Source organism: Centroberyx affinis, unplaced genomic scaffold, assembly GCF_046629955.1.
Source record: "Centroberyx affinis isolate AG114_WGS23_722 - 3 ecotype Tasmania unplaced genomic scaffold, CSIRO-AGI_Caff_v1 ptg000857l_1, whole genome shotgun sequence".
NCBI classification, from domain to species: Eukaryota; Metazoa; Chordata; class Actinopteri; order Beryciformes; family Berycidae; genus Centroberyx; species Centroberyx affinis.
The window spans coordinates 138,561-165,000 of record NW_027279451.1 but is presented as its reverse complement, the minus strand read 5'-3'; the positions used below and the strand labels follow the sequence as shown (position 1 = coordinate 165,000).

The following is a 26,440-nucleotide window of genomic DNA, read 5'->3' as shown; positions in this document are numbered from 1 at the left end:
CACTCATCCCGCAGGGCAGAGAATGACATCGCACAATTTTCTCCTTATATACGTTCTGTGTTCATTATGAAAGCTATCTCCGCGGCTGCCCTCTGTTCATTCTCTCCATGTTCTCGCATTCGCTGTTCTCTTCAGATGACTTGACCGCTGGTGTGGCGCACTGCAGACAGAACTTATGTAATTCATCGCCGTCATTTCCATATCCCATACATAATCTGCCTAAGTGATCTGGAACCACGCACCAAACAAGGCTTTTAAACATAAACAGCCAAGAAATTAGATGAAAACAAAGCAAAGAAGATCCAAGATTATTTCGCGCTTGTATAATCACAGACAGACGCCCTCCTCTTTACTTCTCCACAACACATAACAAATACCAGCGCTGAAGAAAAAAAGTACACATCAATGCTCCCGCAGGCAAATATACAAGTGATGCAAAGATCACATAGTAGTAGCGTTGCGTAAGCTCACTAGTACTGAAACAATTAGTCAGTCGATCGACAGGAAATTAATTGATTATAATTTTGATAATCGATTAATCGTGTTAGTCATTTATCAAGTAAAAATACCAAACATTTGCTGGTTACAGCTTTGCTTTGCTTGTGGTTCTCCGTTTCAAATCATTATAAAATGAATACTTTGGTTTTTTTTGGCTGCTGTTCAGACTAAATAAGCAATTTAAAGAATCACTTTGGGCTCTGGTAACTTGTGATGGGCATTTGTTATTATTTTTGACATTTTATAGACTAAATGACAATGATAGATTAATCTGTAATGAAAATAATTGTTAGTTGCAGCCCTAACGCTCACACACACACACAGAATGGTAGCCTACCTTGTACCAGGTGATGTCCGGCTCCTTGCCAGGTTCAACGTAGTCATCAATGTCAGGACAGAGGATGTCTTTGCTCTTGCTGAGCTCAGCCTTCTCAGTTCGTCTCATGTTGGAGTTGTAGCAAAGGTCCGTGTCGTTCTCCGCCACCGTTAGAGACATGGACACCTTCATACAGTAGGTGGAGTTCCTGTGGACAAAAAATAATCAACACAAAGAGAGAAATATTAATTAAGAGTGCACCTTTATGATACAACACACTGTTGGATATGCATTGCTGTGACAGTATATTCAATCAGACAGAAAAAAAATCCACTTTCTTAATATAATATGTAATCTCTTTCTTTCTCTCTCTATCCAGCTTGCCTCTATTCACATTGACAAACAAACCCACATTCATACTGATCACACAGATGATCACTGAGACACCACACACACACACACACACACACACACACAAGCAGAATTTTATGTTTGCTCCCTTTAATTCCTTTTTATTTATTTTTATCCTTTTCTAACCCTCTGCTTCCGTACCCCTCCCTCCCTGTGTGTTTGTGGGGTTAGCAATAACGACGTGTTCAGCAGCTTTACCGAGTCAATGACTCACACTCACGACCACTATTGGATTTATGGGGGGAGTCAGCCGGGCCTGCGAATGCTAATCAGAGAAGAGACAAACACGAGAGAGCCTAGCAAGAGGAGGAAGAGAAAGCCGCTTAGTCATCACAATGATGCAACCCCCCCCACTAACCCCCTCCCGCCAATCTCCCAACAACCTCCACCCCGTGCACACTGGCTGGCAGAGGTGAAGGATGCCTCTCTGTGTGCTATTAACATCATCATCATTATCAAAGCCATCATCATCTCCACTCCCATCACCAACGCCATCAACACAATGCAATTCCAACCCCAACCTGAGGGGGCTGGGGGGTGGTGTATGTGTGTGTGTGTGTGTGTGTGTGTGGGTATGACTTAAGTCACTTTCAGGGACACAAACCAGACTTAAGACCAGTTGATTGGGGACAGCTTGTGCAATTGGGGACAAAAGCCGTGTCCCCAATTGGTAAAAAGCTGATTTTTGGGTCAGTGGTTAAGGTTAGGGTTAGGTTAAGGTTAGGTTAAAGGTTAGGTTTAAGGTTAGGTTTAGGCAAGTAGTGGTTATGGTTATGGTTAGGGTAAGTCTCCAGGAAATGAATGTTAGTCTATGTAAATACCCCAAAAGTGACATAAGTAAGACTGTGTGTGTGTGTGTGTGGGTGCGGGGGTGCTGTTTTCCCTGCACCACCCCCATTTGTCTGTGTGTCTGTCTCTGGCCTGGCCCCGGACTGGCTAGCGGTAGCCTGTGTGTACAGCCATATGGGCTTTCATTTCATTTCATTACATTACATTTACTGCCGGCCAGATGCTCCCATTCACTGTAAATGACAGGGTTTCATATGATCTACTCAGGTTATGGAAGCAATAAGGGAGTCACCTCTCTCGTATAAACACCTCTGACCCCCTGGGGCCATAAAACATACACACACACACACACACACACTCATAAAGACAACTGGGGCTTCTTGCAGCTGTGGGAGACTGGGAAGACACAGTGGTGAGAAGAGCGAAAGGGAGAATAACTACTGGGAATGAGAGGGAAAAAAAACAGCTACTGTATACTAACTGGAGGACGGCTAAAAGGGCATCTGGAAAATGCTGTAGGAGGCAAAAGTAAGATGCAAGATACCGCAACAGGGTCACGTCCTCTCGGTGCTGAAATGTAACATTATCGACTCAATGCTACCTCTCTAGAAGGCAAAGAGTGGGAAGATGCTATGCTGTAGGCTTATAGAGTGCGCTTGGACAATATACTTGTCTATAAATAAAGAACAAATACAAGCACACAAACACGCACTAACAAATATGCATACATGCATGCAAAGTAGGCTTGTTGCATTGTGTCTATTTGCAAATCATCACATTGTGGGCGTCAGAGATCGTCGATACCTGATCCAATCGTGAGCGAGCAGGGGGATGGGTGGTTGTTGGTGGTGGTATGGGTTGATGGTTAATTTTTAAATTAAAAAAAATATATATTATAGATTATTATATATATATATATTACCATCATTAGCATTATTATTATCATAATATTATTATATATATTATCCAACTATTGCCTTTACGATCAAGACTTTTTACCTTTGACCCTTGACCTTTTGGCTTTGTAAATCGCCGAAATCGAAAGTGAAAAGGCCCAACGATAAAGGTGAGCCCAGTGACATCACGCAGGCTATTTGTAAGCTTTGCAAAAGAGTTGTGTTGAAGGAGTCGCAAACCTCCAATTTACTGTATATGGACATCTGCGAGTTCACCACCCTACTGAGGCTGCTAAGCTAGCACCGAAAGATGCGGCCACGGCTAGGCTCGTCGGCAAAGGCCCGCAGCAGCCTTCCATTATCGGAGCTTTTGCACGACAAACAAAATACAAGAGGGACTCTGTGAGATGGGCACGGTGCACAGCGGCCGTGTCGAGATATTTGGCAAAGGATATGGTCTCGTTCCACACATTGCTCGAGACGTTCGACAAACAGTACGCGCTGCCCGGGCGCACATATTTCACGAAGACGGCAATCCCCGACCTCTTCAATAAGACGAGAGCAACCGTTGCCAGTGAGCTAAAAGCGGTCCACCATGCTGTGCTGAGACCGACATGTGGTTAACTTCTATCTATCTGGCTATCTGGCTAGTCATGGAGGGCCAAGAAAGTTGTATTTATGATGTTTGAAAATTTGAAATGTGAAACCCCAACTCCCGATAGCGTTTGCACATGGCCTTTCGTGTTAAAAGGGCTGGTTGCGCATTGGCCAAAAAATCGCCTCAATGTTGGCAAAAGCATCTGCAATCTTCGATCGTCTCTTCGATCGCCGATACACGATGTCATCGTGGATCGCGACAAGCCTAATGCAAAAGGCAAATAGACATACATACACAGTCAGCTCTCCCCGGAATAAATGTTGACATGATGGGGAGATTATCAGTAATGACCTCTCACAGTCGGACACCTGAGCCTTTGAAGTCCCTAGGGAGCCAATAGGAAAGCACAAGGCCTCTCTACCTGTTAAATATTCACAGCGGGGACCCTGTGGCACTGTGGGAAGGTGTCAGTGCCACTTGATTGATGGACAGTTGGGGGTCGACGCACCGTCCCGTGGTGTCTTTCACGTCTGTCACATTCTATTTGAGTGTAGCTGCTTTGGACATTAGTCTGCGGCTCACGTCAGCTGTGATTCTCCACACATTATTATCCCGCACGTTGGATAATGTAATCACAGGAAGGAATTGCACGTGGTTCAGCCACTCCAGAACACAGACTCATTATGAGTATGTGAATTCACTCATCAGGTGAAACGTGTGTGTGTGTGTGTGTGTGTGTGTGTGTGTGTGTGTGTGTGAGAGAGAGAGAGAGGAAGAAAGTGTAAGGAAACTGAATCAGTGTTCCAGACCTTACGCAAGATGACATGGAGAGGAAAGAGAGACATAGAGGAGTGAGCAAAGGAGTGAGAGAGAGAAAGATAGAGGATGAAAGAGAGAGAGCAAGAGAGAAAGAGAGCGAGAGCACAGAGAGATTGCTATGTAAATGAAGTCACCTTCACACGAGAGCTGGCGATTAGACTTAAATTTCCAGACAGAGAAGGACAAAGATAACTATTCACACACACACACTGAACGCACGCACATATACACAGTACAGAAACACATTGACATGGACACTCACAAATGCGCGTGCGCACACACACACACAAACACACACACACACACACACACCATGGTAATTCTGTGTGCCTCCGGATCTTCTGAGAAAAACATCTGGAGGGTTTCAGTGCAAAGCTGAACTTAACACAGAGGGATTTACCTACATTTATAGATACAGTACACAACATGCCCAGAGCGCTGCAAGACAACAGTATGCTGCCATATACTGTATATATTGTATTTATATATGTAAACTGTCAGTGTAAATACCGGTGCATAATAACCCTTTATGTCAAAAAGAAAGCAGTAGAAATTGCAATGTGCAGCAGAACTTTGCTAATCCAAACACCGCTGGGAGTGCAGGTCATTAGAGCCACTGAAATATTCTTAGGACTGATTTGCATTGAAGTAATATTTTTGAAATATGCAACATGAAGTGCGCACACGTTCTAAAATGTCCTTTACAGCACCATTGACAGTTAATATGCTTTTAATTGCACGTATCAGTAATGAGATTCTAACGAGTAACCCGATATATTTTTGCGTTGCTTCATATTAAACCAATTAAGCAGGTCAGTTCACATGTCTGAGGGCTGGATAAATGAAGGTCTACTGTATGCAGTCAGTATGTGGGGGAGAGAAGACACTAGACATTTTTTTTCTCTCTCTCTCTCTCTCTCTCCCTGTAGGGGAGAGTGTTTGGGTCATATGTGCGAAAATGTGTGACTCAAAAGCTTACCCTCTAACAAAAAGACAATTGATTTCAGCTCAGAGGCAAATCTCTCACACTGCTCTGATTAGGGTATCTGAGAAGTTTGAAATCCCCCCAGCTCAACCCGCGCATGCTGAGAAACACAGACCCAGGGGCACTTTTTACAACTGTAGCGCTCTGGAGAATTACAGTACGCTGTGAATTTCAAACACAACATTTGAATGAGAACAAAGCCCCGTTAGAAGAATTTGTCAATAATCAAAGACAACCGGGACATTCATTTACAGTGAGACTGTCTGGGAAGCATTCATGTCAGATTAGTCCTACAGAGTTCAGTAATGAAACGCAGTATGTTCTGGGGGCATCGTCGCACAAACACACTCCCCTGGTCACACTCAGTGTATTCTACACGCCTCTCTGGGTCTTTAAGAGGCCCTTTAACTGGGTTTATTAAAAACTCTGTGAAATGAAGAGCTGCAATGAGCCGTTTATTGAGGGATGTTCTCCACTGTAAAGGTTAATAAGTTACTGCCACATAATTATGCATCTTGAATTAGGAAGAGTCTCTCTGTAACGCCCCACTAAAATATGTGCGTGTGTGTGTGTGTGTGTGTGTTTGTGTGTGTATGTATGTGTATTTGTTTTTGTTTAATTATCTCTTTGTCCATGTATATCTCCGCTAGCCTCTTCTCAACGGACTGTAGATCACTTTCTCTCTCTCTCTCTCTCTCTCACAAACACACACACACACACACACACACACACACACACACACACACACACGACTCAAAGAGAGCCATACACACAACAGTCCCTCAAACACTGCAAAAACTGACAATCTTAAGTAATGCAATCTAGTATTGAGTCCTATTTTTTTTTTTATTTGACGAGAAAAATCTGCTAATGGGGTGAGATAGTTTAATTTGTTTCCAATGCAGTTTTCTCTGTTACAGTTTTCAAGAATGAAGGGACAATATCTCAAAATAGGGCAGATCACTCCATTAGTATGTAGATAATGCAGCTTAATTTAAAAAAATACAAGTTAAATTATCTCACCCCATACAGAGTTTTTTCTCTCGTTTTGAGAAAGAATTTTAAAACTTGTTAAAATGCTGATTTTTCACAGTGAATCTCATACCAGTTCCCTCACACATATAATGGCTCTAGTCTTGTTCTACATTCTCTATCGCCCACATCATCAACATCACCCCTGACATTCCTCCCTCTCGCTCCGTCCTACCGTAGGACGCAGGAGTAGAGGCCCACGTCCTGGAGGTCAGCGGGTCTGAACCAGATGGCGTCCTCCTCCTTGCTCATACGCACGCCGTCGAAGGAGATGGGCTCCTCGAAGTCGCCGTGGCCGAGGCCGGAGCTGCGGTACCACATGAGGCTGAGGCCCACACTCTGCGCCTGGCTGTAGTTGGCCCGGATGTAGCCGTAGAACAAAGCGCACTTCAGCCGCACCGGCTCGCCCTGTAGCACCCGGTACTTCAGGTAGTCCACTGACCAGTCTGTACAGCCATCCACTATGTAGGGACACAGAGAGAGAGAGAGAGAGAGAGAGAGAGAGAGAGAGAGAGAGAGAGAGAGAGAGAGAGAGAGAGAGAGAGAGAGAGAGAGAGAAACATTCATCAACATTGGGTGACATAGTATGGATTGGGCTTTATACCCCCATCGAAGAGGAAATGGGGATCGGTCACCTGTGCACTAAAAAAAGACATTAAAAATGTATAAAATATGTATGAACACATACAAGGGCTGGTGCCAAAGTGGTTACAGCACATATTTATTGCACTGGCATAACACTAAAGCAATGTTCTGCAGCTTCACATACTAGCCGCCTAGAGGAGATGAGAAGGAAGGAGATTACCAGCTTTTAAACCATACACAATAATCCTCCTCTTCTTTGGTTAGAAAACGATTCCTGAAATTGGTTTACTAGTAATGAGACACTAAGCTGTGTACAGTATGTCAAGTATGCAACTGCTGTATGGTGTGTATGATTATTAATGTAGTTACAGTAAACGTCTTTCTCTTCCATGCTGTGTTTGAGCTTCAGTCAGAATGCAGTTTTCCTGCACAATGCATTGACAACTCTCCTCTTCTCTGCTCTCTTCTCCTCTCCTCTCCTCCCCCCTCCCCTCCCCTCTCCTCTCCTCTCCTCTCCTCCCCCCCTCCCCTCCCCTCTCCTCTCCTCTCCTCTCCTCTCCTCTCCTCTCCTCTCCTCTCCTCTCCTCTCCTCCCCCCCCCCTCCCCTCCCTCTCTCCTCTCCTCCCCCCTCCCCTCCTCTCCTCTGCTCTCTTCTCCTCTCCTCTCCTCTCCTCTCCTCTCCTCTCCTCTCTCCTGTTATCCTGATGCTGCTCACACACTCAGGGCATGTGAGCCACTGTGGCCTCGGAAGACACAGTATAGACGCTCTCCAGCAATATCCAAACACTCAACCACTCTGACATTTGGGAATGAACTGTAAAATATCTCCATAAATGATGTCAGGCTCCTGAAGTGCTGAGGATGCACCACAGCCCCACTGTCAGGCAGTGCAAGCCTAGTTCATTAACTGGGAATACGCCTAGAGCTCCTGATGCTATAGGCTTGTTCCTTGTCTAGCAGTTCTATGGACAGGAATTTTTCCATAGGCTCTTTGGCTCACAGTTATATTCTACCGCTAACAGGCTAGCTCCTTGGCTTACAATTCTGACCTTACACCACCCTAGCATCTCGTCTCACATCATATGTCAAAGGTACTGTATTCTATCCACTAAAGCTACTCTATCTGACTTTACTGAGTTTGGCCTGCATCTCCAGAGCAAACTAAAACTAGAAAAGCTCACCTTACAGATAAAATCACAGGCAAGATGCTGAATGTATCTCCTGGCCAAAAATGTTTGAGATGTAGATGTCTACCTCAGTTGGTATTACAATGTGTAGGAAGACAGGTAAGTACAAACAGTAAGGCAGAGGGGCGTCGCGGCTGAAAGGACATTGGTTGAAAATCCAACAAAGACACTGGCCCAGCCCCTCAGGCACTCTGGTCTCTTCTAGTTCTAATGAGCTGATCTCTCTCTCTGTTCCCAAGCTACCCAAGGTTAACCTGTGGCCAACTATCAGTCTCTGACTAATTAGCTACCATTTGCTTATACACTAGGTGCGTGTGGGTGTGTGCATATACGTGTGTGTGTGTACATGTGTAACCGCATGCATGTGTGGGTGAGTAAGAGAGAGAGAGAGAGAGAGAGAGAGAGAGAGAGAGAAGAGAGTGGTGGTGATAGTGTGGTGAGATAAAGTAATAAGAGCCCCGCTGTGTGCCAGTCTGTGAGTGATACAGAGCCTCACAGGGACAACTATGCTTGTAATTAATACTCTTAATTACCAGAGAAGGAATGTGTGTCTTTGTGTGTACGTGCGCGTGTGTGTTTGTGTCTGCGTGTGTGTGTGTTTTTTCTTGTGCGTTAGCGGGTATGCACGCTCATTCCCTATACGAATGGGTGTCTGCCTAATTATTTCTGTTAATTAATAGTAGGCTAGGCTACACATGTGTACGTGCTTACATATGTGTGTGAGAGAATTGGAACGAACGCGGGGTGGGGTGTGGTGTGGTGGGGGGTGGGACGGTGTGTGTATGTGAAATCCTATCTAATTATCACCCCTAGTTATCAAAGCAAGCTCCCTTCTGTTGACAAGACACAAACAGGCATGCATGCACTCTCATACATGCTCATATCCACCTAAGCCCTATGGAATCTGATTATGCAACTATTCAGCGTCTTACTAATGAACCCTATTGACATTTTTTAGTATAGAAGATAAGTCTGATTGCTTTGGAAAACAGAGCGATATTTTTTAAATTATTCAAATATCATCCAGATAAAAATTTCCTTCCTCTGCTTTCCATTTCAGGCAAGAAAAAAAACACAGCTTGCATATTTTCCATTTCATGCATCTGTCTTCTTTGATAATCCAGTTAAGCGTTAGATAGGCCTCTAAAAGAAGGGTATTTAGATATCGATCAGAGATACCTTGAACCACAGACAACTGTTCTTCCATATTGACATGAGAGTGATTTTCCATTGAGGGCAGTAGGTAAGTCCTCCCCTCTCTCTGCATGATATCAATCTGCTAATCAGCAGGGACAGCAGAGGCTTCATTCAGCCTTTTCTTTATTCACCCTCCACACCTCTAATGGATGTGACCTCTGCCTCTCTCTCACACGCTCTATCCACACCCTATCTGCCACAAAAAAAACTGTTTATTTTAATGGGCTTGTATCCTGATTCCCAACCAAACAGCCATTTGGTTCAATGACACTGCCGCCATCATTTGCTTTCAGTATGCAAAGCAGCAGACATAATGAATGTAGAGTCCGAGAAACATCCAACTAACCTCTGACTGCGTAAAGTAAACTCCACATGCATGAACACAAGCACGTATCCACGCACACACACACACACACACACACACACACACACACACGCACACACACACACCGGGTATGCAGGACTTTCACTCCTAACAGACCTCCCAATGGGAGTTGTCTAATGCGGTGGCCTTTTGTGAGAAACCATATTTACGTCTGAAACTCAAAACGGTTTTATCAACTCAATTAGAGGCTGACATTTCCCACATCCCCACGAAGGCAGGAAAATCAATGCTCCCCGCAGGAGGAATACTGCAGTCCACACCTCTCAATCTCCCTGTACACACACACACACACACACACACGTACGCACAACCCCTCTCACCGTCTTTACCTCTGTGGCTCTGGTACATCACACATGTTTTACAGCGATCCAGCTCTCCACCCACTCATAGACAGCCCATACTGTAAATACTGTCTCCAGATGGCCACATTCCCACATGGCTCTCTCTCTCAGACTGAACACTCACACCACCGGCAGCTAGCCTCTGCTCCACTGAACCTTACTGCAGTGCTGAAGGCTGCAGCAGCACTCCTTTGCAGCCTAGTAGTGCTACTGTGCTGCTCTGTCAGCTCTCATGCCCTGACACCGCTACCTCACATGACTGGACACCGCATGGAATATGGGGTTGTGTGTAGGGCATACATATGGACGGTGCAAGCAAATAGCAAGGGGAGAAGTGTGAAGCTGTGTGTGCGTGTGTGTGTGTGTGTGTGTGCGTGTGTGTGGTCACTTGCAGAGACCTTATTACAGTCTGTCTCCAGGCAGACCAGGAACCTGTCTGTCTTTGTGTGACACTAAACCAAGGCAATAAATACAGACCCTTGAGCTAGAATAAATTCACCCAGACTCATGCATAAACACTCACGGAATCGCACAAACAAGCAAATACACACCCACACACACTTAAATGCACCCCTCCCCCACCCCCAACACACACACACACACACACACACACACACTCGCAGAGTGGGCTACATGGCAGCAGAGTCCTGCTTTTCTTTCCCCCATAATCAAATTCCCATTATCCTTTCACAACAGTATATCACTCCACTCTGCCTCGCTCTCCCTCCTACATTTTCTCTCTCTCTCTCTCTCTCTCTCTCTCTCTCTCTCTCTCTCTGTCTCTCTCTCTTCTTCGTGTCGCCCTCAGTCCCCAGCCCCCTCTCCTCTCATCTCTACCTGCTGTCCTAATGAAGTGCAATTATCAGCTGTTGGGTGGGCGGTGGGGTCCTCGCAGGCCGGGAAGACATTCACTGATCTATATGTGGAAAGGGACTCTTAATAACTCTTTCTCTCTCCTCCTTCAATTTACATTCCACCCACCCTGAGTACATATCTCTATTTCTGTGTCCCTATCCGGTCGATACACTCTCTCCCCCTCTATGTTTAGGTCTGTCAGTGGTCCCTCCTCCGTCACCCATCTTGCTCTACATATTTATAACAATAATGAATATTCTCCTTTATAACTAAACTGCCCTCTCTAGAATTGGTGTTAGTGTGAAACAGACTATTAAGTGACCCCTAAGGTAAAAAAAAAAAAAAACATACCAAAGTCCTCTAGTATGGAAATTCTCCTGCTTATTTCTTGGTAAGGGGTAATTATGCAGATCTCCTATGGTTTTCCGGTTCCAGCATACTGTGGCCTGAGGCTGTTCCAGTGAGATGAACAAGGGGTTGAGAGGGGGGTTGACCCCTGGAGGTAATTGTGCAGAATCTATAGTCTATGGTTCACTGGACCAGTAAGCCTAAGGACAGGATTAAACACAGCAGCGATGGACTCCAGCCCCACTACGTATGATGCAAATCCTCCTGCTCTGCACACGTGATTAGTGTAGGTCTTCCATGCGGTTATTCCTCACTCCACCTTTTATATGCTTACTGATCATGGTATGGTTGAGTATACTCTTTATTTATATCAGAAGTGGTAATTAGTTACAAGTAGCAGCATAACTGTAAATACAGTAAATACATACTTGCATTTGTCCTCAAATGGACTCTCTTAATGTTTGGGGTCAGGCATGCATCACAATTTGCAATGTTACAGTCTCTGCTCACCATCTGTCCGTCTCTCAAAGAAACTTTCTTTCTCTCTCTATCTTTGCCTTAAGCTGAGTTCAAGTGCAGACCTAGGATCAGCACAGTTAACCACAAACTGAGTCTCAACCATTAGTGGTAGAATCCCAGCTCTCTCCCTAAATCACTGGCTTTGTCTCTTTAGCCGCCAGTTCCTCTGTGTGTCCCTGTCTGTGTCTAGACTTTGAATTTATGGAGTTTTCTCCCAGGCTAAGACTTCTAGGCCTTGTAATAGAAGTCTTCAGAAGATCTAAGCTGGATGGCTGTGTTGTTATTTTCTTCCTGGTCTGTGTTAGTTAGAAACTTAAATGTTATTTCCAAAAGATCCAAAAGGATCCACATGCAGTTTTGAATAAGAAAAATGCAAGTTTTTACATCATGATCTAATAGTCTAAACAAAATAAGTTTATGTTTTATATAGTGTTTTATATAGTGTTTTATAGTGGATCCCAGTCTTGGTCGACTGGGATCCACTTTAACAGGACAGGCTCAGTCTGTGTAGCCATGGATCTATTTTGGTCCAGGTCTGATGATTCCCCCCAGGTCCACTTGGGCCAAGATCTGTTTTGATAGGAACTGAACTGGCCTGAATTAACATAAATGCCAGATTTTTTTTGGTTCTGAGTTGAAAAGTCACAGATAAATTTTCAGTCAGGTAGAACTGCTTGGACTCTAAAGAATCTACATCTATTGAAAGGTAGTCTTTGTAAGCTATTAAGAATATAAATTATGCTATTTATTGTAGACTAGATGTTTTATTGAGGCAGGCTTGCATGTTAGCATTTGCAATTTAATGCTCCTGCTCACTTGTTCCCTGTCTTTCTCCTTCTCTTTGTAACTACTCTATATAACTCCATATCTGTCTTTTTAATCTCCCTCTGTCCTGTGCCACTCCCTGTTTCTCAGTCAGTCTCAAACATTCTCTCTCACTGACAGTTCACCATTCTTCATTTATATGCAAATGTGGACCAATACTGATAATTTCTCTCTAAAGATGGCAGCACATTACCTCTGCTTTCTATCCAAAAAATAGAGTTAGAGAGGGAGTGGCATTCTACTTTGTATAAATCTTCCCTCACTCTCCTCTCCCTCTCCCTCTCCCTCTCTCTCTCTCCCTCTTCTCAAGTCTGAAGTCTGAATATCTAATGCAGTGGTTTTCAATCCTGCTCATCGGGACCCAGAGCACTGCTGGTTTTCTATCATACCAGCTAGTTAATTGCATTCACCTTGCATCCCAGATGGAAATTAGTCCCTGATTAGATGACTAGCATGGAAACCAGCAGGGCTGAAGGACCGGGAGTGAAAACCACTGATTATGCAATGAAGATATAATCAAAGGTGGCGCGACCAAATGTGTGCCTTCCCATTGACATTTTCACTGGTTCCACATGGGTCGCTTCACTTTGAGCTCCACCAAGAGTAAGTGCAGTGAGGTGAGCACAGACACACAGACAAGTTGGATTATACTGAAAGAAAGCAAGGTCTGTACAGCTATGTAAGGTGAAAGACAGAGAGAGAGAGAGAGAGACAGAGAGAGAGAGACAGAGAGGGAGAGAGAGAGAGAGAGAACAGAGAAACTGTGATGGGATGAGATGTGAAGGCTGCATATGCAGAGCAAACAAGCAGTATGTCTGCCAGGCCAGCTACCCACTGACACATCCCCCAGCTGAACAGTCCGATGCCAGACTCAGGCTCAGGCCAATATGTCCCCACTGCCATCGCTATTGTAGCTCAAACTTGGCTGCTTTTGCTGACTATTCAAGTAAGTAGGGAGTAACTGCACTTGGTACTTGCAAAGCCCTGTTATTTCATTTGCATAAAGTTGCCTGGTCTTCAGTTTATTCCAGATCATTTTTTTCCCCGTGGCTTCCCTCGCCGCAACCCACAGAAAATGAATAGCAGCAAGCCGGTCAATGTGAAGCATTCTCTAATTTGAGGCCACTATTCTTGTTGACTTCTACTCAGCAATCACAGTCAGACCCTAACTGTATCAGTATGTGTCTGTGTGTGTGTGTGTGTGTGTGCTTGTGCGTGTGTGTGTGTGTGTGTGTGCTTGTGCGTGTGTGTGTGCACGTGTGTGATTTGCACGCCATTCTATGTGAAATAATTCAGAACTTCCCTTTTACCTGTGCCTGAGCGCATTCTGTTTTTTTTTCGTTCTGCCTTTATTTGCAGTGCCTGTGCTGTAAAGTGGACTATAATGCAGTGTTATATTAAACTACTGAACCTCTACCTGAGGACCAAAAAAGGATAGAGGAACAATAGAGAGATGAAGTAAATCTAATTTCTGGCAGTAGATCTCGACATTTGCATACATATTGGCACAGTAATTTCAAAGGCAACATGAAGCTTTGAGAGATAAACCAAAGCTTCACAAAACAATACTTAATTTAGCAAAAGGCAAGAAAATCCTTGACAATAAGCTTTACCCCAGAGAATCTAGGCAGGTGTTCCAACGAAAACCGCATTACTATAATACCGCAAAGGCAAATGTGTTTGTGGCTACGACAAAATAACCACAATAATGAAAATAGGATGCAATCCTTAGGAGATATTTTAGTCCCCATACAGCAGTTTATTGACAAATCATGTAAACTTTCAAGGTTGCCTGAAGGTGGTGGTCCTATTCCTACTGTCTCAGACAGAAACCGGAGTGGGTTTTGTTGCCCTTGACCAAGTTCAGCCCAGCTCACACAGATCTTTTTAATAACTCTCCAATTGACTTCAAATTAACCAGAACCCGTTATAGAACAGAAATTTCCCCTGTTGTGTGAGAAAGGGTGTCACTCAGACATTAGCTTTTTGACTTGCCTCTCCTCTCTCGTTCTCTCTCTTCCTCACTGTCTCCCTCTCATCCTTTCTTCCTTTCTCTTGATGATAAAGGGTTCTTTTTTAAGGAGAACAGAAAGCTTGTCAGGATTTGGCCAGCTGGAGAAAGTCATTTGAGGCCCAAATTGATGCGCTTGGGTCTCTCAATAGTATCTCCCCAATAGAGGGGGCAGGATAGAGGGAGACGTGGTGGCCAGGACATTGTTCCTCTTAAATGGCTCTTTATTTCATGGGCGAAGTTGGGAAATGAGCAGCGCCGTTCACGGCTGCTGCTGTACACGGGAGGACGGCCAAGCGTAAAATAGAACACCGAGAAACAGGAGCCCCTAATATCTCGACAACTAAAAAGTCTGTGGCTCTCCTCCATCATGTGTTTTAAGAGCGCAGATTTACGGGGGATGGAAACAGATGCAAATAAAGTACCTATAAGATGTAAAGTCAACACTGTGTGTGAACTCCATCCATCATGCTGACGGCGGTGTGGGGCAGGCGGCATGGACGTGAATCCATACATGGACTGCATGACTGGCTGAGCCAAGCACCTTGGATCATGACTGGGAATAAACACCCGAATGAGGAAAAGTACGACAAACTGCAAGATCTCCAAACACGCGCGTGTGTGTGTGTGTGTGTGTGTGTAAACCATATATAAAGTGCCTCTGTATTTGTCTATGCAGCTGTCTGTTCATGCAGTGCACTATAGAAATGCCAGTTCTTTCTCTCTCTCTCTCTCTCTCTCTCTCTCTCTCTCTCTCTCTCTCTCTCTCTCTCTCTCTCTCTCTGTGTGTGTGTGTGTGTGTGCATGCGTGTGTGCATGTTTGTGTGTGTGTGTTTGTGTGTGTGTGTGTGTATGGGTGCTCTCCATCGTGCAGCTGTGATTCAGGCTGAGCTGTCACTCTGCTAATCTCCCCCAGTAGAAATACAGCTTGGAAAATGTCATCCGAACATTCCGGATTGTGTTTACACTCGCTGCAGGATCCATCGCCTCTAATTTGACAAGTCATTATCACCCCTGCTCCTCTCCCTCTTCCCTCTCGCTCTCTGAGACTCACAAAGACAGAGGAGGAGAAGGAGAGCGAGAGACAAAACAAGGACATTAAATTCCACGCACAAACACACAAACCTGCTATCAATAATCCATTAATCCAAACACCTAGTCTAGAATACGCAGCATTATTCTACTCTTCTTAGCTTACATAGGCTGTTTTTCATTGGGCGGCTCTGTCAAGCAGAGCTTTTCACACATTCAAAAAGTTATACCCTAATGAGAAAAAAGCCTGTTAAGTTTTATAACAGCAAAGATTGGACTTGGGACCAAATCAGACAGAACTGTGGCTACCTGGAGCAGTCTGGTTCAAATTAGGTTCTCATTGGTCTGAGATGACAAAAAGCTTTTCCATTCCTCTGTGCTAAACCAAGCTGCCAATTTGCTAAATGGCGGCTGGCTGTTCGCAGACGAGAAAGTAATTATTCATCATGATATAGAAAGTACAGCTTGTGCGTACATTGTTCTTGTGACCAAAACTACGCTCCTCAGATTCTGTAAATCCATTAAAAATGACATTTCAAAATCCAACACCTGAGATTAATGCCAATAAAACTGAACTTGACCTTAACCCAAAATTAAATATTTTAGGGGACAAACAGGGCCGCAAACAGTGCGTACAATTTTTGCCATTTTGAGTGAAAAAAAAAAGTTTGAGTATTAATTTTAAGTTACTATAACCACTGGTGACTGCTCCTGAAAGCGTGGAAAAATAATATCAGCCTCTGTAATTCTGTTGAAATGTTTTCAAGATGAAAATATGCCATGATATAATCACATGTTAATGCTGTGTATGCATTGGTAATTTGGCCAATGAATGTCAGACCTCACCTCTATCTAACATTCGATCAACCTCCACTGAACCCGGCTGCAAGCTTGGCAACTAATAGAAACATAAACATGATGCAAACAATGGAGATAACGATTAATTGTCAAATGAGGAGGATACCAGTGTGAGAGTAGAGCCAACTCCAGTGTCACAGTCCTCCACAGAGTGACACTTTATTACTGGCTGCTAGAGGTTTAATGGCTGAGGTAAGGTGAGAAGAAGCACTGATTGTTTTGTGATTTTTATATAATAGCTGGAAAGGAGATTGAAAAATGTTGGCAATGGAGGTAAATGGTTCAAAAAATATTCAATTAAAAAGCATGGCATTGGAAAGCATTATATCCTAAGTAGGTTCAGTATAATCATCCAATATATCCACCAGAAGCCTGACAGCCTCATGCTGTTGCTAGAATTTTATCCAATTTGTAAAAGAAATGAAAGAAATGAAAATGCTGTTCAATGCATATATCATTGCAAAGGAAGAACTGCTGTTCACAAAGGCCAGCCTGCAGATATATTTTTATGAAAACATATAAGCCTGCTTTTAATATTGTCTTAGCAAAAGGCAAAGGGACATGCATAACCTTGAAGTATTTTATTCAGACGCACACACAGGCATTATCTCCACATATGACATTTTGACAAAGGACCACATACTCACAAAGACAAGGCACAGACAAGAGAAACACTAAATAACAGGAAAATTAACTACTACGGCAAAACTAATCAGTAACACCTGGTAACACAGGCCACCTTCCCACAATGCATCAAGGGTAATCCCTGTCCCGCCACCACAGCACAGTGATGGTGAGGATATGAGGAATGAGTAAGGGATGCACTGCCCGTCCATCCAGATACTGCTCTATTTATTATTTAGGCCAGTATGTAAACATTGCTCAGCTCACAACCACAACAGGAAAAGCTTCAGTAAAATTGCATTGAACAGTAAGAAAACCAATCAATGAAATTTGTTCAAATTAATCAGCACTTGAATGCCTGGTTTGCCCAGTTGGTCAGTAATCCAGGCTTGTGTATATGTTGGGATGTTGTATAGTTTGCTGCTGTATACTGCAGAGTATTGCATAGCTATGATTCATCCAATTGCCTTGTTTGAGCTTGATAAAATCCACTTTGTTAAAGATTTGGACAGACAAAGATACATACGAAATGTTTTCAATTTATTCATAAACCCACCAGAAATTCTAGCCCCTAATTAAATGACAGACCAATAGTTTTAGTTTAGTTTTCAATATTGGTAGTTGGTATTATCAATATTTTTCACTGTTGATGCAGCTTTCAATTGTAAATTGTACAACAATCAGGAATATTAAAGGAACCAAGAAATATCTATATACACAAGGCATACATAGCATCAGAACATAAAATTCCAGTATTCAATATTATATAATGATATAGCGAGACATGGACAAAGGTATTATTTCAGCGTTTTTGTTTTTGGACTTCATTACGAACTTGAGAGATGACAAATAATTCTTTAATAGTGGGAGGAAAAGGGCTTCCAAGGTGGCACAGGATATGATCAAAATAAAGGGACTGGAAGCACCTTATTGTGCAACGTCAAAAATGTATTAAAGGTTCAAAAGCGCCTAAATAAACAACGGTGCATAATGAGCATATATATGATATAAACATGCAGAATATGCAACGTGTTTCGAGCTCAGCGCTCTTCCTCAGGATGCCTGTTTATTTAGGTGCTGTTGAAGCTTTAATCATTTTTTTACATTGCACAAGTAAGGTGCCTCCAATCCCTTTATTTTAAAGGGATTGGAGGTGCAAGAGAGGGTTTCCGTATCCATAAATATCACTATGTTCATTAAATATGCTATGTTTTTCTGAAGGTTATCCACAGAAAAAAAGAATATGAATATTTTCTAACCCTAACCTTAACCCTCCTGTTAGGATTCTATAATGTTTCCTTGACCTTAGGTAATAATAGAAATGTAATATAATTTGAATAAGCCTTTCTCCTAAAAGAACTATTAGTACCCTCTAATCCTTTAATACCCTCTTGGTAGTTCCCAAAACCTTACCTTTAACAGTTTCTCTAATCAGTTTTATCCAACAAGTTAATCTCCTCAATGTTTAGATTTGGTACAGTTGCCTGTATGTTGAAAATAACTATTGCAAATCAACATTACTAGAGGACTTGGAAAAGCTTTACATATCTTGCTATAATCCTGTAAGAACAATTCATGTTGTATTTATGAAGGAAAACATGATGATAAAAAAAACCCAACCATTTGCATCTACGAGATCACTTATTGAGTGGTTTGGCGAGGTGGTGGTTTTCCCCTCGAGACTTGCCGTACTTCTTCGGTGTTTACTCCAAAACTCATGGTCTAAAACTGCAGTGCCGCACAATGTCTGCAGCAAGATGATATTGAATAAAACTGAATTGGCCCCCAAAATTTTGTAAGCTGTCTCCTCAAAATTTTAGTATGGATCCCTGCCTATCAGATCCGGGTTGTATCCTCAGGTTTTGTGAACGGGTATTTCTTATGTCCTCCTTTACCAGGCGTACAAGTCCTGGGGGAGAGCTCCATAAATACACAGTCTACACACAGACAGGGACACACAGAGGAAGAGGAGGCTAAGTAGACAAAGCCTGTGATTTAGGGAGAGAGCTGGGATTCTACCACTAATGGTTGAGACTAGAGTTCTGGTTGACTGTGCCGATCCCTGTGCCAATCCTAGGTCAGCACTTGAACTCAGCTTGAGGCAAAGAGAGAGAGAGAGAGAGAGGGGGGGGGGGGGGGGGGGGGGGGGGGAATCAACTTGGTTCCATGGAGAGTACTACAGGTTTGTAAGTGCTCCTGCATTATGTCAGTAGTAGTAACGATAGCAGACACTGTATGTGGTGGAGCTATCCATGGTGCTGAACACTTGGGAGAGCAATGCATGGCTTTTTCTGATGCAATACAGACCGCAGCATACAATATTCATGGTAATATGCTTTTACCTCACTTGGCTGTCAACTTAGTGGTAGATTACCTAGTATGGCGCTTTGGTCAGCAATGTGTATTTCTAATTATTTACCATGTTTCATAATACATTGGGATGATTTATTCATCTGAGACATTAAGCATCTCAGAAATGTGTATTTATGCCATCTGTATAGAAAACTCAGAAAATGTTAATGTCTACAGTACATTGCTTTCATTTTTTTGTTTATTTCTTCAGTCTGTTTTTTTTGGAGCAGAGATGTTTGTTAGGCCCTTGGGGTTTTTTATATAATCTCACCTGCAAAAATTTGCATCTCTTCCTTCTGTGGTTTTTGTCACTGTACTGTGTGCCAATAATTGTGTGTATCATTGTGTTGTTTTTTTGTATCATTTTGCTTCTCCTTTTTACCATGGAAAAAAACCCAATAAAAACACAAATAAAACAATTTTTTCTTCTTCTCGTTTTCACCGAGAATCCTCAGTAAATGGCCTTAAAAGTGCTTCAAAGATGAAATTCACTGATAAAAAATGCTGCAGAAGAAATTAAGCTCTGGAATATATTCTATTTTGATGTGCTGGGATTCATAGTTTAATGATATTTCAGCGTTGATCAAGAAGTAAAAGATGAATTTTATGCCCCTCCATTAAAAAACATGGCATGGTAGATGTGGTGACTTGGTGGATTCCACTGCTACATCATAGCTGATTATCTTTTCACCTTTTCTGTTTAAATGGGTTTGATTTTCCCTTTAACTCTAAGCTCTCTAAAACAAATAGAACAATGAATAAGAGGAAATGTGTGTCTTTGAAAACTCATGGGCATGGTTGAATAAGAAATGTGATGCTAAATCAAGGTGATAGCAGAAGAATTGGCAATGAATCATTCAGCGAGAGAGAGAGAGGGAGAGAGGGATGCACAAAAGCAATGACCCATCCATCCATCCATCCATCCATCCATCCAGTCAGTCAGTCAGTCATTCAGTAAAAGGACAGTTCCAGTGAGAGCTGACACTCTGGGCTAGAGGAGTTAATGACACCACTGCCCTAGGCCTGGACCCAGGCACCACAGCCATGATCATGAAAACACATGACGCACACACACACACACACACACACACACACAGACACACACACTCACACTCACACTCACACACACACACACACACACACACACACACACGCTCAAGTACTTCAAATTGTCTTTTTTTTGGCGTGACCTCTAATGAAATCAAACTGCCATGAAGGACCAATAGAATATGAGCCATCAGAGAGGCAGAAAAACATTCTTCATTTCTCAGCGTCTCTCCATCATTCCATCACTGAGACATTTGATGTTGCTTTCAGATGGACAACAGAAAGATGAACAGCTTACGTAATAAAACCCTGTTATTCCCATGCCCATGCTTGTCGGCAGTGTCGCCCATGCATTCTCCCTTAAATGCTTTTCCTCATTTCACCTCATCCTCTTTCCCTGTCCTCTCATCCTATTTTTCCATCTGTTCGATCTCTCTCTCTCTCTCTCTGATGTTTTATCTCCTTTATTCCTCCCTTCTCTCCTCTCCTCTCGTCTGTCAGTGTTGTTTGAGACGGCGGCGGTGTGTTAACGAGGTCAGGGGTCCGCAGGGAGTGGCCACTTATGTAACAAGATAAAACATTCACATGCCTCTCTCATAGAAATGCCTCTCTCATAGAAGGCAGCACAGTTACATACTGTAGCCACAAACACGTGCAAACAAACACACACACACACACACACACACACACACAAACACACAGTATGTTGGTGTATGATAGAGCAGATCAAGCCACAACTGAATAGAAAATGGTAAGAGGACTTGAGAGACAGAATAGCTGAATTGGAAGTGGAAAAGCAGGAGAGTGAAAATTCACTGAACAGCAAGATTACAACAGAGAGGAAATCACACAGCAAATCTCCAATGTCCAATTATAGCTTAACTTGTGCTGATCTGGGTATGTGCCGATCAAACTTTGCATGTGCGTGTGGACACGTATGCATGCATCTGTATGGGTGCAACGTTATGTGTGTGTGCACTATGTGTGTATTATGCACGTACTATTATGCGTATTACACCACCGGTATTAGAGAAGAGGATAAGTCAGCGAGTGATGAAGATGAAAGAACATTTTCAATTAAGATGAATATAATGAAGCCTGGCTCATTAATAATGCAGCCGCCATTACCCCCATTACGATAGTGCCCCAGTTTAAAGACACCGTACAGTATATGTGTCTATGTGTGTATGCTTGCCAGCATCGACGTGCTTCTGCATGTACAAGCATGTATCTAAAGTAAAATGGATTTGGTAAGTGATTTGGTGCCAGACCGATAATGTATCTCCTTTAATGGGCAAAGGAAAGAGCTTTATAGGTCCTAGGAAACTTGTGTAGTGTGTGTGTGTGTGTGTTGGATGTATGTGCTTGTATGTATGTGGGCATGCAACAGCAAGGAAAGGGAGAGAGCAAGACAAAGAGAACAGAGAGAGAATGACAGAGAGAAAGAGACACAGACAGACTTGTCCAATGCATGCAATCCTCTAAAATATTTATGTGGCTGGAGATTCTTGTCCTTGATTCCGGGTCCAATTAAAGCTTTCCTCTAAATGAATGTGTTTGTGCTGTTGTGCAGGAGCCAGGAGAGGAAGCAGTGCCAGTCTGTGACAGAGGCAAACTCAAGACTGGAGCTTATTTCATCTTATTGTCTGTCTTTCATGAACTCATATGCACGCTCATCCACACATACAGTAAGTACATGCTGTATGTAATCATATAAGAATGAACACACACACACACACGCACACAGGCCCCTCCGCCACCTTCGTCCACTAATGCAACACACCCTAACAACACACCAACTTGCGCTCATTTGCCATGCTTGGGCAGACACTATGAATTACTGCCTGCATTTAATGCAACAGCAAACTCCAGGCACTAACCTGCTAGCCAGGAATTAAAACAATCCCCTTTACATCTTACTCTGCTGAATTATTCAGCCGCTCGACGATAAGGAGCTGTGCTGGAGAGGATAGGGCCTTTGGGTGGGCTCTTCAAAGACAAACGACACAGGGTAAGAACACAGACGCCATCTTGCACTGCTCCCCAGTGGCACGCACACACTTGGGCCCCATGTTTTTCTCATGAAAATGCCTCATAAACAGCCAGCAAACAATGAGAGAAGAGTGATTTATGGAAACTTAAAACAGGAATCGAGTAACAGGGGGAAACAGGGATTAAACTTGTTGTCATACTTTCTGTCGCACACATGCTCTCCCACGCACACGTTTATCTCTGACCTCTGCAATATAGATCTCTTTTCCCCTCTATCGCTCTCCTCTCGCTCTCCCTTGGCCTGGATGGCAGGGAGGGCAGTGCCTGTGCGGCAGCTTTTAATAGGAATTAGCAGCGTTTCATTGTGATAGTGATTGAGTATGGGTCCCCGGGGTGGGTCTGCTCATTGTTACCGGGCCTTGTAAATCTACAGTAATCCTCCCAGTGCAGGCCAGACACACAACCCCCCACCCACACACACACACACACACACACACACACACACACACACACACACTAAAATGCAACAAAACATACAGTATCCACGCCCATGCACACATGCAAACATATACATATATGCACACACACAAATACCAATGTGCACATACATGTACCCAAACACACACATATTGCATGTATGCAGGCAAGCATATAGAACACAGGGACACACAAGCACATACACCCCCCACACACACACATGTGAGCATGCACACAGACAAATACAAACACACTATCTCACACCACAAATAAATTGAAAGCCATATTGAAGCTCACAACAACCACAATTATCCTCTGGAGTAAAGTTCAGACTGTACAATAAACCTGGCTGTAAAAATACATCTTTTATGAGGTAACAATCAGATGGGGATAAAAGAGACCAACAGTCCAACACTGTAAAGTCGTTTTGATGCTTTGAAATGCCATGAAATGCAAAGTATTTTAGGGTGTAAAAATTATTTACTGTAATAGACTCGTATTTAATGACTGTATCTCAGCAGCTCCCCTGGTTACTGCCCAACGTTAAAGTGAGGTAAATTGAAAAATAAAAGTCATTCAAGAGAACAGATCATTAACACTGGAACAGGTATGGTGCTATTAACATGTCTGGCATGAGTGGGAGACAATACAACCTCTGTTGACCTTGTGATTTTTAAAATCTGTTACACCAATGCTCCATCTCATTACTCATTCTAGTGAAAACAAAATCACATTCAGAGCACTCTGGTGATCTGTGTGAATATGATTAGAATAAGTATGTTATCCAGAGTTTGGCTTCTTAGCCTTAGCTTAACTATTGTCCATATTGTTAATTTCTTACCATTTGGCCTCCACCTACTTACACATCCACACAAACACACACACACATGGTGAGGGTCAGTGAGAGAGGAGTGTAGAAGTAGCTGGCAGCTTGCTGACCGTCTCTCTCACAAGCATACAATATGCTTCCCAGGGCCAGGGTTCACCCCTCTCTCTACTTATTAACATACTGTATGTGCAATGTAGAGCCAATGGTGAATGTCACTGAGCACCGCACAAGGGCCAGGCCATTATTAGATATCACTGCAAAAGCCTGATCAGCGGACAAGTGTTTGTGTTCTGCCGGGATTGTTGAGTGCTTCAGCCATAAGAGGCCCTAAACAGGAGAGGTGAGAAGAGGCAGCTGAACGCTCCTTGTTCAGTACACAGTAAAGAGGATGGCAGCTTGGAGGAGGAAAGCCACAATCCATTAATCCCTGTTCCCTTAGGGGTTGGGACCCAAAATGAGTATCCCAAGCTGACTAAATTCCTCATTTCGTTCCTGGGCTAAAAAAGTTTAAGTATCCCCACATAAATCCACCTTGCAGCTTGTGTTAACAATAGAAAGGCCAAGCCGCAGTCAGTTGACAGCTGTTTTTGAATTTTAGAATTGAATTATCTCAGCTTTTCCTAGTCGTCTCACTTTCTGTGAAACCAGGGTTGTTCACCCTGGAAATCACATACATACATACATACATACATACATACAGACATGGCGCAAAACAGAACTGGGTCATCTGTAGTATTTCTCTCTGTAGTATAGTCTTTCAGAAATGTGAATGAGTGGAGTTGGTACCCCAACATAAGGCTTATCAATTTGGTATCATGGTGCAAAACATTATTAATACAGTAAATCACAAAAAAGAAAGAAAATCCATTTCAAATAGTCATTTCACCCAGGACTACACAATACAATGCATTGCAATACAATACAATACAGCATATTGGACTCAATCCTGTCGGGGAGTAATAACACCAAAAGTCCACACATCTATGAGCATGCACACCCATTTATGTGCATGCACTCTGCTGTGCCCACATACACACAGAGCCAGTGTGAGAGCTTACCCCGAGAAATTGTATCTGCTGCTCTCTCAGGCATGCACTTTATATACTATTTTCATATTTAAGCGCAGAGTGAGTAAGGGCCTCTCTCTGGAGCACAGTAGGTGTTGTGGAAATAAATATTTTATACTAGAATCTAATTGCATTTTGTGGCCCAGAGCGCCCTACCAGACAAACTGCAATACCGTTCTAATGGCTATGGTCCTCACTGGTGCTACAATACACACATGAAGAATCTAGGCTGGCACACACAGTACACAAACACACACACATTCAAAAATTCCTTACAATAACAGTCCATGGCCTCAGCATCTGTGAAGCTGTCACACATCTGTGTTGTGGGTCTGTACACCAGCCGCCTCTCATATAGGTCTATAGGTCATGGAGCTCTGTGTGTACGTACAATATGTGGATCTGCTTACTTATTCAAAAGAGGTCGATACTGAATATCTGAGGGAATCTGTGAAGCATACAGTTGTGTCACAGGGGACGGAGCCCATCCAGCCTCTGCCTATTGACCGGAATGCTGGCCTTGTACATCCCACATGAGAGGGTTTTGGGGTTAAGCACATAAGCACACACACACACACACACATACACACATACACACACACACACACACACACACACACACACACACACAAACACACACACACACACTCACACACACGCACACACACACACACACACACACAAAATGAGAATATACAATAACAAAAGAGATTAGTACCCCAGTATGGGACATCCTGTGTATCCTAAAAATGTCAACCGTTCAGCCTAAAGAACCAATATAAAGAAACAAAACAAACAAATAAATAAATAAATAAATACAGCCTGTTTGGGCTACAGGCCACAGAGATAGAGTATTGTCCTCCAGTGACGGCAGTATAAACAACCTGCAGAGCCTGACTTGTATAATCTGAGAGAAAGACCAGATTGATATCCAGTAGAGCATCCAGCTTCTAGCGCTCAGCCTTGGGCTTGTCCCTGCATCTTCTAACAGAGGGGAGCATGGAAAAGTTCCATCAACCCTGCGGCCGAACACCCGACACATCCCCAGCCCTCACTTTTAATAAGGGCATCAAAATAAACGCCAGGGCACAGGTTAGCCTTGGCTTTGTCTCTGTGTTCTTGAATAAGGGCTAATGGAAAATGGAGAGACCTGTACCCATAGCACCATGCTGGACCAACACACCAACATGTCCTTCGATCCACACACACATACATACACACACACACACAAACACACAGACACACACACAGAAAAAGAGAGAGAACAAACAAACAGATGGCCACATGGTCCAACATTGTGTTCTAAAGGTCGAGCTGTTAAAACATAAAAGGACTCGAAAAACACTGAAAATGCTGTTCATGCTGAGTCTATAACTACACAGTTAAGCACTCAACTGTACTCCACTGCAGGCCTGTTTGAATGCTGGCCTACTGCAGGGCTGCAGAGGCCCATAGAAATCCCATCAGGATCACCCAATATGGCTGTGTTTGTATCGATGATGCACTTAACCAGAGGCACAGTCACAGGGTGGGCTCAGTGCAGCGCTCAGCTCCGATATGGTTTT

The 26,440-nt window shown here is 43.2% G+C and overlaps 1 protein-coding gene across 2 annotated transcripts in view; it reads right to left on the bottom strand.

Annotated features, from left to right (window-relative positions):
- Window positions 1-26,440, bottom strand: part of il1rapl1a (interleukin 1 receptor accessory protein-like 1a) — a 123,644-nt gene that overhangs the window by 75,006 nt on the left and 22,198 nt on the right. For both annotated transcript variants that reach the window (XM_071521083.1, XM_071521084.1), the window contains exons 2-3: window positions 6,520-6,805; window positions 836-1,022 (exon numbers count right to left, since the gene is read on the bottom strand). In XM_071521083.1, the coding sequence (XP_071377184.1) occupies window positions 836-1,022; window positions 6,520-6,805 (473 nt within the window). The remainder of the gene's footprint in view (window positions 1-835; window positions 1,023-6,519; window positions 6,806-26,440) is intronic.